General features: G+C 37.7%; 3 protein-coding genes across 3 annotated transcripts; 2 read left to right on the top strand and 1 right to left on the bottom strand.

Moving 5' to 3' along the window:
* Nucleotides 1-1,565: 1,565 nt before the first annotated feature.
* On the top strand, nucleotides 1,566-4,895 carry LOC110669941 (probable serine/threonine-protein kinase At1g01540). The gene is made up of 7 exons (XM_021831801.2): nucleotides 1,566-2,718; nucleotides 2,952-3,056; nucleotides 3,223-3,345; nucleotides 3,444-3,614; nucleotides 3,744-3,873; nucleotides 3,973-4,182; nucleotides 4,363-4,895. The coding sequence occupies exons 1-7, from the start codon at nucleotides 2,051-2,053 to the stop codon at nucleotides 4,513-4,515; spliced, it is 1,560 nt and encodes a 519-aa protein (XP_021687493.2). The 5' UTR covers nucleotides 1,566-2,050; the 3' UTR covers nucleotides 4,516-4,895.
* Nucleotides 4,896-6,508: 1,613 nt separating this feature from the next.
* On the bottom strand, nucleotides 6,509-8,857 carry LOC110669932 (subtilisin-like protease SBT3). The gene has a single exon (XM_021831789.2). It carries the CDS (start codon nucleotides 8,831-8,833, stop codon nucleotides 6,509-6,511), a length of 2,325 nt encoding a protein of 774 aa, XP_021687481.2. The 5' UTR covers nucleotides 8,834-8,857.
* Nucleotides 8,858-10,921: 2,064 nt separating this feature from the next.
* LOC110669933 (subtilisin-like protease SBT3) lies at nucleotides 10,922-13,365 on the top strand. The gene has a single exon (XM_058129589.1). It carries the CDS (start codon nucleotides 10,947-10,949, stop codon nucleotides 13,248-13,250), a length of 2,304 nt encoding a protein of 767 aa, XP_057985572.1. The 5' UTR covers nucleotides 10,922-10,946; the 3' UTR covers nucleotides 13,251-13,365.
* The last annotated feature ends 353 nt before the right edge of the window (nucleotides 13,366-13,718 follow it).

Here is a 13,718-nt window from a genome sequence, read left to right as displayed (position 1 = left end):
TTAACAAGCTCAACATGATGGAAAAATTTGGTTCAAAAGAGGAAGCACTAAAGAACACCAATTTCATGGAGCTTGGTATGTTAGCCGAACCATTGGTGCACCACGGAGAGGAATCAGTTCAATCACTTGGGACCAAGGTCTCAGTTGCCCATACCATTTCACACTCCACATGCTCCAAATGTGTGTCTTAATCTGTACCCATTGCTACCCAATTGCTGGAGAAAAGTTTGTCCATCTACATGCCAAATAAGAAAAAAGCATCAACTCTATTTTTTAGATACACCAACAGCCTAATCTAACACCTGTTTTGTATACTTTACAAGGCTGAATTATGTTATATTTGATTGTACCCATACTATTTATGTTTGGACTCATTTTCCATTTTTGATTAAGAAAAATGTAATATCCAAGCATGAGAAAACACATTGGTTACTACCACACTTGTTGGACTATCTTTTTTAAAATGAGATTTCTCCTTCATTCTGAACAGATTTTGAAGATCATAATAGAATTTTCTCTCATTGGAGAGCTTTGTAAATATTTTTGCAATCTTAGTTCTTCTTAGGACTTAATTCTACTTTTAATAAATTTAGCCTAGTTTGTTAAGTTTCATTGCATGTTCAAGGTTGTTCTTCCATCTTGAAATTTTGGTCTTGTTCTTGGCTGTTCCCTCTGCTTACTTTTGGTTCTTCTTGGCCTCCATTAAAGGGTTGAAACTGCTTGGGATTAGTTTCGTGTTTTGGAGACGGTTGGGATAAACTTCCTCTTGGTGTGTTTTGGTCTGTCCTTGAGGAATTACAATAAATCATATTCAAAAAATCATTTTTCTTTTAATTATATTGGATTTATAATCAGATTCCTTTAATTTTTCAAATTAGAAACTAAATAAATGATACCTAATAATTAATTATGATTTGATAATACCCTGCCAAACAGGAATCAGATTAAAAATTTGAGGAATTGAAACCATTCCAAACCAAAATTGATTTAAACCATGAGATCAATTGAACCGATGATTCTAACTCAAAACCAACCTGAGATCGGCCGTGATCAGGTCTAAAGATATGGCACGGCTCGGTGCCCTACCTAGTCAGGGCAGGCAACGGATTGGAAATTTTAGATTAGCCTAATTGCAGGCTGTGGACCTAACTTAATTTGGGCCCAGTTAGACAACCCATATTGATGTTAACCGCTCTTTTCTTGGCATAGATATGGCAAATTGAAAAAGCCTAATGCCTTTCCTTCTTTGTTTTTCTTTCTATTTTTTTCTTCATAAAAAATTATAAATAAATCTTCTGTGAACTGAAAATCATAGTTAAGTGTGTGTCTGGGTCAAGATTGTATTGATAAGAGACCAAAAGGTCTAAAGCAAAAGTCAAAAGCTATCTTCCCCACATACTGTAAAATATACTTTTACTTCTTCTGAGGGCAAAGCAGCTTCCATCACAATCTTTTTTTTTTGATAAAAAGAAATAATAATATATGATCATAGCTAGGAAGCATCCAAAATCAACAGAGAACTTCCACCAACCCCAAAATGAAAATCCAATGAACATGAATGTAAATTAGAATTTAGTGTCTGCAGATACCTCCCCTCCATTCCATTAATTTAATGACCTCTTTTAATATATAAGCACCACTAGGCATAATTTAGCAGTGTATTTGATATGATCTCGAATTTAATAATTATTAAATTAAATATTTGTATAAATTAATTAAAGTTATGTGCTCGAATTCCCTGTATCCAAGCCTTTAATTACAGTCACTGATGCTGCAAGTCTCATCAATGCCAGCTGCTTCCCTTCTCTATCTCTAACCCCACTCACTGTACTCTCTAGTCCCTGATAAAACCCCCTATTTTCGATAGCTCCATTCTTTATTTCTTTATTTTGGTTTCTCAACTTCTTATTACTATTCTTCTACTGTTCTGTACGTATTGCTCTGCATCTCTATTTTTTTTTTCTAAGGGCTGCTGCAAGAAACCAACAAGAAGTGTAAGTGGCAGAAGAAGAAGAAGAAGAAGAAGAAGAAGAAGAAAGAAGAGCCATAAATGTCTAATTATTCTTTGTTGAACGATCAGATGTCTAAGAGAACCTCAATCTTTGGTTTACGTTTATGGGTGGTTCTTGGTATCTGTGTAGGGGCTGCCATAGTTCTTGTTCTTTTCCTTATTTCTCTCTGGTTCACTTCTAAACGCAACAAGACTAATAACAGTGCTGCACACTCTAAATTCAAGTCATCTCTCAACAACACCACAATCCCCAGCGTCTCCAAGGAAATCCAGGAGATACGGTTAGACCCTTTACACCCGACGCCTGACCCGAAACCACTGATCCCGGACCCGGTGCCAGAATCAGAGCCTGTCCTGCTTCTACAGCATGAAGAGGATGCTAGTCCTGTCGGTGGGCGAAACAGAATTCACATTGAGATTGGGAAGGACCACAGAATATCGTACCCTGAGCGAGTTGGTGGTTCGGGTCATGGAAGCGGAGAGACCCGGTCCGGTCCTCGTTCAGGTGATCAGGCCGGTACGGCAATAACTGTGCCAGAGGTTTCACATTTGGGGTGGGGCCACTGGTACACCCTCAGGGAACTTGAGGTCTCTACAAATGGTTTTGCTGACGAGAATGTGATTGGCGAAGGTGGGTATGGGATAGTTTACCGTGGTGTTATGGAGGATAATACTAAAGTTGCTGTCAAAAACTTACTTAACAACAGGTATAACATCATTATTATACTTGTTTGTTGTGGGTTTTACTTGTACTTTGTAATTTGAGATCACAGGTTGATATTTTGTTGAGGAATCTTGCTGGGGATGTTAATGCATTGTCCGTAATTTAACCTCATTTCTTTAGAGTGTTATGGTTTTGCTCTAGTACGTAGCTTGTACCTTTTGTGGTCACAGATATGGGATGAGGCTTAAAAGCTTGTTGTTTCTGAATTTGATCTAGGGGACAAGCTGAGAAGGAGTTTAAAGTAGAAGTAGAGGCAATTGGACGGGTGCGGCACAAGAATTTGGCGAGGTTGCTTGGTTATTGTGCTGAAGGAGCTCATAGGTACTTCGTTTTCTGCTTTAGACTATTGATATTTAATTTTCACCATTGAAAATTAGAAATTTTCTCTTCATTCTTTGAATTACAGAATTCTTGAAGTAATTATCTTTGTGGCCTTTTATTTCATTGTCTTGAACTGTTCACCAAAGAAATTTCATGGCTGTTATAGGATGCTTGTTTACGAGTATGTTGACAATGGAAACTTAGAACAGTGGCTTCATGGAGATGTTGGACCTTGCAGCCCTCTCACATGGGAGATTCGAATGAATATAATACTTGGAACAGCAAAAGGGTACTGATTTATGTTGAGCATTATTAATTATAAGAGCTTCAATTCTTTAATGTTTTCCCCTTCTGATTATTTGTTGTGAGTAATGTTAAAAATTTTAGGCTCACGTACCTGCATGAAGGGCTTGAACCCAAGGTTGTTCATCGTGATGTCAAATCAAGCAACATTTTACTGGATAAGCAGTGGAATGCTAAAGTATCTGACTTTGGCCTTGCTAAACTCTTAGGCTCAGAGCGGAGTTATGTGACCACTCGTGTAATGGGAACATTTGGGTGTGTTCTTTTTTCTTCTAATTGTCTATTATGTAATAGACAGTCCCATGATCTTAGTCCAGCAAAATGGAATGACTTTTATTTTTTGGTTTATAATGTAATGACATTTATTGTTCTTCTGTTCGATAGATATGTGGCCCCAGAATATGCCAGTACTGGCATGCTGAATGAAAGAAGTGATGTATATAGCTTTGGGATACTTCTTATGGAAATCATTTCTGGAAGAAACCCAGTTGATTACAGTCGCCCTCCTGGAGAGGTTTTTATTCGAATTTACTTGATGATGTATCTCAGTCAGTTCAACATAATCTTCATAAGGTTCTTGCAATTGATTTTTCCTAGTGAATCTAACTTTTAGGTGAACCTAGTCGACTGGCTTAAAACAATGGTTACAAATCGAAATGCTGAAGGAGTTTTGGATCCTAGGTTGCCAGATAAGCCTTCATCAAGGGCGCTGAAGCGTGCCCTTTTAGTAGCTTTACGCTGTGTGGATCCTAATGCACAAAAGAGGCCAAAGATGGGTCATGTGATACATATGCTTGAAGCTGATGAATTCCCCTTCCGAGATGTAAGTTCATATTGGCGTTAGGCAACTAATCATTTTCGTTCATAGGCTTTTCTGTCTTTAAGCTGACTGTTAAGCTACACCTTGTTAGAATTCCTTTTGCATGTTTCCTTGTTTTTGATACGATTGCTACTGTATAGATCCCCATAGCTCTCTTATTTGTCCTGCTGTTCTTGATTTCAGGACCGCAGAATTGGAAAGGAACATGGGCGAACATACCGTGATGGTGAGAAAACAGATAAGCGTGTAACTGAATCGGGTGATAGTAGTGGTTACGAAAGTGGTGCCCAAACCAATAGATCATTATGGAGAAAACAAGAGCCTGAAGAACAGTAAGTAGCCTTGCTGAACTCTTGTACAAGATGAAACGGATTCACCTTATTTCGTTCATATTCCGTTCATCTTGTTCCCATTCAGAGCTGGCATAGACAAATATCACCACTCTACCTGTATATGCAATCCATATTATTACAAGTTTGCAGTATTTGTAGATCATACAGCATCATGTGCCCTTGGACATGTCATCTGAAGTACTGTTCTTTCCCTGATTATTAGCATAGAGCTGATGATATGTGTGAGATCTGAATTTTTGTTTGATTGTACCCAGCGCCGAATAGCATTGGCAATGTAATTCATTTTGAAATTTGTGATAGGTAAAAGTTAACTCGTTTCATTTGTAGCTGCTTTGAAATGCCAAATTTCACCATTATGCTGTATATGTTGATGTTCTTGAAATCTCACCTTGTGTATATGATAAAGAGGTGTGCTTTTTTATTTTTTTGGGTTGTGTGAGTGGTGGGGGATTGTATGGGTGGAGGTTAGGGTACAGAATACTTTTGTGGGTATGGTCTGCAAATCTAACTACAGTTTGTTGTCTCACCGACAAAGAACTAGTTGCAGAGTTAGGCAGTCAATGGCCAAAAAGAAGGGACTCACCGACAAAGAACTAGTTGCAGAGTTAGGCAGTCAATGTCCAAAAAGAAGGGCGGGTACAAATACCACCAGTTATTTCATAAACCACAACAGCAGAATAATCGAGTTGCAACTTTGAATGTTTTAACATAAATTCCAATGATCAAATATGATTAAGACAACACTTTTATGTTGTCAATGAATATGAACCTTGGATCCTATGATTCACATGCGGCACTATTGCATTCCCCTGTTAAGCTTTTACTTTTAGGCTATTTACTACTTAGGCGTTAGGTATTGATTGGGAGACTGGAAGACTGGGAAGTGGAGACATGAACCTGATATGAACTAAACTAGATTAGTTATTTATTTATTTTAATAAATATTTTAAAAAATTCATAATATTTGATTTTTTCATGGTCTTTATTTTTCTCAATATATTTTAGTATATTAGTATCCTATCCCTCTCCCTTCCCCCAATGTTAGTCGAGGACTGTGAGAGGGAGAGGATGATGGAGGGGGATAGGGATGGAAAGACAAAGTGGTGAGTGTATAGATAGTGAGAGTATTTTAGATTTTTCATCCTAACGGCTAAATGTGTGAAAAATGGATGGAGGGATCATTATGTAATCGAAATTAAATCTTAGGGATGTTTTCATGAATTTATCAAAATAGAACAATAAAAATATTAATCATGGTAATATTTAGGGTTTAAATAGTAAGTTACCTTATTTTTAAAGGTTTGTGGGGCTCTAATTGTGACAAGAGCAGAGAAACCTAGACAGCTAGATATGAACAAGAGATATGGTATCTTTGGGTCCCTCCAATGTGTTTGTCTCGCTGATTCTGGTCTTAAAAGAAAAGAAAAGAAAAGTCATGGGAGAGCTTTTTCTTCTGTTTCTATATTCGGCTAGCACTCCTCATATCCACTTTTGGTGGTTTTAACTTTCAAGTTTTGTGATCGTTGCTTTATTGACTGAACTCTCTATGTTTAGTGGTCTTAAATCCGTGAAATTTTAGTGGTCTTCCAGTCTACCCAATATGAGTCACAGCTTAAAAGTCTCAGGCATGTGAAGCTGAATGCTTGCCATATTTGAGACTTAAGGTGGAAGTTTGCCAATGAATTCTTGGTCTATAGCTAAAAGAGGTTCACTATCTAAATTCTTAACTTTATACATAAAAAAAAAAAATAGCAATAATACTTTTTCAAAGTAAAATGAGATTTTTGAAGTTTGAATATTATTTTTTTTTACTGTTGCCTTTAATTGAAATTCAAACTCGAGATCTTACAATATTTGAGATTGATTTGAATATTTAATTTCATATATTACAAAACAAGCACTCCACCTTGAACTCTTGGCAAGAATATGTTAATGAAATGTTCTTCCAGCAAGAAGATGGCCTAATTAAGGGGCAATTAGAGTTTAACAGCCACTAAAGGGCTTGATACCACATGGTTGTGTTGATCACTCCATTTGAGATAACCATAGACCACAGTTGGAGCATCTGTATCAATCTCTAAATTGACAGAATAACCTTGATTCTGATATTTTTGAGTGAAGGACAAACTACTGGGCTCTACTGTGACTCTCATTCCAGGAGGAATCACTAGGGTTGCGTTGTAAACAGCTCTGTCATTTCCAACATTCGTTACAACCCTACTAAATTTCTTCATCATTGGAGAGCTTTCTTTGTTGAATATGTTGATAAATGAAGGATAGTTTAGGTCGCTCTGTTCCTGGCTGCAATTCCATTGGCTTTGCCTAATGATAGCACTTAGCTGCTTTTCAGTGTAGCCGAGGCGGCATAGGAAGTCAATATAATCTTGGAAGCACAAGTCGTAGATGAGTCCAGGATCCATGGCTTTGTTTGGGTTGAGATGCCCAGCTCCAAAATCTAAAGGTGTGGCTGGAAGGCCTGTCTGTTGGTCTTTCAAAATTGTGCCACTCTGATCCGTGACATATGCTGTGGTCATAATAGCCGATCGGATGGCTGCTGGGCTCCATTCAGGATGGACACTCTTAAGTAGAGCTGCCACTCCAGCGACATGGGGTGCTGCCATTGATGTACCTGAAAATAGTGCATAGTCTGTCACAACATCGTATCCATCCATTTTCATGTACGGCTTGTTTGGTGCGATTGCTGCCAGCACATCTACTCCTGGAGCCAGAATATCTGGTTTTAGAACATTTGGACTGATCGGATCCGGCCCTCTGGATGAGAAATAGGCCACTTGAGGTGCTGTTGTTGTACCCAACTTAGTGGTTATGAATTCCATGCTTCTCACCTTTGGTGTTGTCACCCCAGTCACATAGTCCCTGACCAAGGCCCCAGAAGCAGTTGGAATTACCAGGCAGGGAATGGTGTAGTCACGCGAATGCAGAAGTGATGTATCTGTGATGAGAATTCCAGCATATGCACCTACCCTTTCAAGCTCATCCTTTTGTTTACTAACATTAGTTTCTTTGTTAGTATCACAAAGGACTACCTTTCCATGGACCTCACCTGGAACCAATGCATCGTAGTGGCAATATGCTTTGCTATCATTATCTTTGCCATAGTATAAAGGAGCATCAGTAATGTAAATGCTCTTTGGGAAGTATGATGTTCCTTCCACTACTAACCCAGTTTCCAGGGTCATTTTTGCAGTGAAACTCCGATCAAGTGTGCCAGCTCCTACTGTTGTGATCCAAGGTGCTCCATTATGTGTTGCGTTGAAGTCTCCATCATTGCCAGTTGCACATACGACAACAATTCCTTTCTCCATTGCTGAAAGAGAAGCTATGGCAATAACATCATTGAAGTAAGGTGTCTTTTGGAAACCAAGAGATAAGGACATGATGTCCACCCCATCAGCAATTGCTTGGTCCATGCCAGCGAGCACATCACTGGCTGCACTCTGCAGTGTATCTGTTGTAAAGAGGACCTTGTACATGGCAATATGTGCTCGTGGAGCTACACCTGAGGCTGTGCCTCTTGCATATCCGAAGTGACTTACACCAGGAACATGGTTTCCTGCAGCTGTGGATGAAGTATGGGTTCCGTGGCCAAAGAAGTCTCTTGGCGAGTCATAGTCAATCTCAGTGGAAATATTTCTACCTGCTGCTATGAGTCCTTTGCTGAAGGATCGAGCTCCAATGAGCTTCCAGTTGCAGTTAGAAGGGCTAAATGCAGAACCATTCTCACACTGGCCCTTCCATCTCTGTGGCGCAGGAGGCATCTCCTTGTCATTAAAACTCTCACTCTCTGGCCAAATTCCTGTATCAATGATTCCTATGATCACACCTTCCCCAAATGATGCAGTGGGCCACAAGCCATAATTATGTTCTAGTCCAAGAAACTTGGGGCTGTAGGTGGTGAACGGCTTGCCAAACGACTCATGATATGTGGCAAGATGAGCAGGAGATTTCTCAATTTTAGATAGTTGTGATTGCGTGAGTCTGGCACTAAAGCCATGCATGACATGGTTATACGGATACAACAGCATTTTTTTGTCATCAACAGAATGTGGCAACGATCTTAAGATGGATCGATACCATGACTCATGGGTTATGAAGGATGCAGGCATGTGAGAGTGGTCCATGTGGATTATATACGTCTGCAGTTCTTCATTTTTCGAAACTGCATTGCTGCTTCCCAGTAGCAATAACAGCAGGCAAGATAACAAATGGTCTAAAATGAGAATGGGAAACCTCATTATTTTTGTCCCGGCTAAGGAGACTTTAGCAGGGTTGATGAACATTGTAGAGCATTAATAGTAATCATTGGAAGCGAAGTGTTAGCTGTAGGTACTAAGGGTGCATAGAGTTAATTGTAGATTGTAAACTTCAAGGCTAAATGTCTTTTCAGGTCGATTTTTCCCAGAGAATGTGACGGTTTTTATGCTATAGGAATATTCAGGGATTAATCCAACCAGAAGTGAAGCCTGCAGGTTTTATTGATTCTATGGTTCGTCTATGAAACTCCCATTTTTTATAAATCACATATGGTCAACCAAAATGGGAAAAGTAGAGATAAGAGAAATGGCCAACGCAGCTAAAACAAATATTTGCGTCATGAGAATCATCGCCACCTCAATCAACCACAGTATGGTTTCCTCAGCAGAATCTTTAATTCCATAGCAATTTACGCAGCAAGATTTTAGACATGGGGGCTTTTGAGGTTAGAGTTAAGGTTTTAAGGGAGACAGGTGAAATGGGGATTTGATGAAGAAAGCTTGGCAATGCTTCTCCGACAAATGAAACAATCTTTCTGCTGTTGAAATTCCTACGTGAAATTTTAAAAGCTAAGCTGCAATAATAGAAGTGCTCGCGATACCCGTTTCAGCAATTGTGGTGCAACAAGCTTTTAGTATGAATGATAAAATACTAGATGAGAGTAACCTAGTTTGAATTCGAAATCATTGGAAGCACATATATGCATATTGACGATTGGATGATTTTTGCTTATCAAAATTAAGAAATATAATTGAAACTACTATAATAACAACTTCACAAGTTAAAGCACATCGAATAAAATTAAAAATTATGGTAAAACAAGAGAATTACTAGGGTTTTGATTCTTTTACGCCAGAAAAATATATAGATATTTTAATTATCAAACAATTCAATTTAAGGCCAATAATTTTCTTATTTTTTCAATTTAAAAAATTATATATATATATATATATATATATATTCTTATCTATTTATAATTAAAATATAAATGTACAGAAATTTCTATACTTAATATATTAAGTAATATATATCCTTTTTTTTTTCTTTTTATGTAATTTTTTCTAATCATTATGATTAAATTATACATTTACAATAATTTCTATAATTAATAATATAAATTCTTAAATGCAATAATGGGTATAGCCTAGTAATAACTATATAAATGTTATCTGCAAGAGAAGTAAATTATTATGTGCACCTTCAATGATAAAATAATTAGTCTCATCTTCTTAATTTAATAGTACAATTATTTTTATATGAATATTTAGTGCGTGTACTTTACAATTTGCCATGAGGGACCTAGGTTTAACTCCCCCCTCCTCCAAAAATATGTAATAAAAAAATATAAATTCTTAATTTTTTTTTATCATTAACGCATGCAATTTTTTTTTTTAATATTTTCAATAAAAAAATGCAAGATAAATTTGATGTAAAAAATATATATCTTATTTTTTATATTTAACAAAAAAAACTTTCGACCTGTTTGAATTTGGATCGAACCCTGGAATTAAAATTGCCACTAGTTTGAACTGAAATGAAAGCTATGAAGACCGAAATCATTGAGAACCAACCTTAGACAGTTGAATTTAGGTCATCAGGTTGAAAGGACCAGTTCATATCTGGGTTAGGTGTGAGAGTATTTTTATATTTATCAAACAAGAGCTTTGTTTTTTTTTTTTTTTTTTTTTATGGATAATGAGTTGCACAATAAGAAGTGACTCTCTACCTTCCTAAAAATCAATCTCTTGGACCAAGCAAAACTTGAATATGACAGATCGCCATTGAGTTCACAAATTTTGATAATGTCTCCTTAATTAATGTTGAGAAGTTGTCGATTTACTGAGATGGAATAGTTTGTTAGATTGAGTAGTTGCAGATTTTTGAAGAAGTCAAAACTTTTTGAATGTTTTTGAATAAAAGTAGTTGCTTTAGGATAGGATTTTTTTGATATTATACGCAGAATATTTTTAACTTATTTTTAGCATTTTCTAGTAATAATTTTTTTTTTTATTTGTTGCTGTTCCTCTTTTGTTTTCAAATACCAACAATTAAGAAACGAACTTACCTATATATACAAGTGGCTGAAGAAGCAATCCATGCAAAAAGCAAATTAAGTCTTCAGAGATAAGGAAAAAAAAAATGAAGATGCATTTCCTTTTCCTTTTCTTTCTTGCTTGCCCTTGTTTCTTCAGTGCTCGTCCTGCAACCTCAACTTCGGTAGAGACGGCTACATATATTGTTCATATGGACAAGTCTCTGATGCCCAAAACCTTCAGTAGCCATCAAGAATGGTATTCGTCAATATTTAATTCCCTCAAATCTACCAACAACTCCGTCTCCTCATCACACAATGATCGTAGCCTCCCATCGTCATTTGTTTACTCTTATGATAACGTTGTTCATGGTTTTGCTGCTGTTTTATATTCTACTCAACTTGAAACTCTTAGAAACTCCCCAGGTTTTGTTTCTGCTTACAAAGACAAGATGGCCACAGTTGACACCACCCACACTTACCAATTCCTTTCCCTCAATCCATCCACTGGCCTATGGCCTGCTTCCAATTTTGGTGATGATGTTATCATTGGAGTCATCGACAGTGGCGTTTGGCCAGAGAGCAGGAGCTATAGTGATGATGGTATGACTGTTGTGCCTTCGAGATGGAAGGGAATCTGCGAGGATGGAGAAGAGTTCAACTCCTCCATGTGTAATTCAAAGCTTATTGGAGCTAGATATTTCAATAAAGGTGTTTCAGCTGCCAATCCCGGGATTAAAATTGTAATGAACTCTCCAAGGGATATTAATGGGCATGGGACCCACACTTCCTCCACAGCTGCTGGTTACTACGTTCAAGATGCAACATTTTTTGGCTATGCTACTGGTACAGCCAGAGGCATGGCACCACAAGCTAGAGTAGCCATGTATAAGGTCAGCTGGCAAGAGGGCGTCTATGCCTCCGATGTTCTTGCTGGCGTGGGCCAAGCTATTGCTGATGGTGTTGATGTGATTTCTATCTCATTGGGCTTTGATGAAATGCCATTATATGAGGATCCAATTGCCATAGCCTCATTTGCAGCAATGGAAAAGGGAGTGGTGGTTTCATCTTCAGCAGGAAATGCAGGGCCAGATCTTGGGACCTTGCATAATGGGATTCCGTGGCTCTTGACTGTTGCTGCTAGCACTATTGATCGTTCATTTACTGGGACATTAACTCTAGGCAATGGCCAAACCATCATTGGATGGACTTTGTTCCCAGCTAATGCATTAGTTGATAATCTGCCATTGGTTTACAACAAGACTTTTTCTGCATGCAACTCCACTATATTGTTATCTCAAGCTCCGGATGACGCCATCATCTTGTGTGACGATATTGGGGTTGTTTTTGGTCAAATAAATGCTATTGCAGCCTCACCATATGTGGCTGGTACTATTTTCATTTCAAATGATCCAATTTTGTTTGAATCAGGTCGTGTTTATAGTCCTTCGGTTGTGATTAGCCCCAGTGATGCACAAGCTGTCATTAAATATGCCACAACCGATGGGAAGGCTTCCGCTAGCATGAAGTTTCAGCAAACCATTCTGGGCACAAAGCCTGCGCCAGCGGCTGCCGTTTACACTTCAAGAGGTCCCTCACCGAGCTATCCTTACATTTTGAAGCCAGATATAATGGCACCTGGTTCTCTAGTTTTAGCATCTGGGGTTCCAAATAGCCATGCAGCTGAAATTGGGTCCAACATATACTTGCCTAGTGATTTCACTATGAAGTCTGGGACATCAATGGCTTGTCCTCATGCTTCCGGCGTGGCTGCGCTCTTGAAAGGAGCCCACCCAGAATGGAGTCCTGCAGCTATTCGGTCTGCCATGATGACAACTGCGAACCCATTCGATAACACTCAAAATCCAATCAGAGATAATGGTGACGAAAAGCTTGCATACGCATCTCCTTTAGCCATGGGAGCTGGCCAAATTGATCCTAATCGAGCACTAGACCCAGGTTTGATTTATGATGCCATCCCACAAGACTACGTAAATCTCTTGTGCTCGATGAATTACACAAAAAAACAAATTTTGGCCATTACAAGATCAAACAGCTACGATTGTTCGAACCCTTCATCTGATCTCAATTATCCATCATTCATCACTTTGTACGATAACGAAACAAGATCAGTGTTGGTCCAGAAGTTCCATAGAACTCTAACAAATGTGGGAGAAGATGCTGCAACTTACATAGCTAAAGTGACTGCACCGAAGGGATCGATAGTTATCGTCTCACCTACGATTTTGGTGTTTGGAAAAAAATATGACAAGCAAAGCTATAGTCTTACTATAAAGTACAGAAGGAACAAGAAAATGAGGGTCCAATTTGGTTCCCTTGTTTGGACCGAAGAGAATGGGGTTCACACTGTGAGGAGTCCTATTGCAATTTCGCCTCTGGTGATTAATTGAGTTGCTGCCAGCAATGTTATTTGATGTTTAGTTATATTCCTGTATTATAATTCTATAAATGGAATTTTTTATTTAGTGAATTCAATGCTATATACAATGATTTTATTACAACGATTGATCATGGTGAGACCGTACATTGTGATTAGTTTACAACATTAATTTAATTAATTATTTTGATATGTAATTTATTTAGCACTCTCTCTTCAATTTTAATATATATTTTTTACTTTTAACATCTTTTTCTCATAATAATTTAAATTTTATCGTGGTATCAAAGTCAAATTTCTTTCATTAATTGTCTTTATCCACTCCTTTAAATTTGTTCGCAATTTCTTACTTTATCAAAAAATTGTCTCTAAATTTTCTATCACTAGTAGGGATTGTTAATTTAACCCTTTTTTTCCCTTTGCAAAGCCACTTAATTGTGGATCTTCAAAAATTCAATTTTCAGTTTCATCAATTCAATTC

The sequence above is a fragment of the Hevea brasiliensis genome, chromosome 2, assembly GCF_030052815.1.
Source record: "Hevea brasiliensis isolate MT/VB/25A 57/8 chromosome 2, ASM3005281v1, whole genome shotgun sequence".
Taxonomy (NCBI): domain Eukaryota; kingdom Viridiplantae; phylum Streptophyta; class Magnoliopsida; order Malpighiales; family Euphorbiaceae; genus Hevea; species Hevea brasiliensis.
Note: the sequence above shows the minus strand (reverse complement) of the source record. Positions and strands in the feature narration are given on the sequence as shown.

Coding starts and splice junctions, on each gene's coding strand:
- LOC110669941 (XM_021831801.2), top strand. CDS start 2,051: ATGTCTAATTATTCTTTGTTGAACGATCAGATGTCTAAGAGAACCTCA. Junction 2,719..2,951: donor AAAAACTTACTTAACAACAG/GTATAACATCAT, acceptor AATTTGATCTAG/GGGACAAGCTGAGAAGGAGT. Junction 4,183..4,362: donor ATGAATTCCCCTTCCGAGAT/GTAAGTTCATAT, acceptor TCTTGATTTCAG/GACCGCAGAATTGGAAAGGA.
- LOC110669932 (XM_021831789.2), bottom strand. CDS start 8,833: ATGTTCATCAACCCTGCTAAAGTCTCCTTAGCCGGGACAAAAATAATG.
- LOC110669933 (XM_058129589.1), top strand. CDS start 10,947: ATGAAGATGCATTTCCTTTTCCTTTTCTTTCTTGCTTGCCCTTGTTTC.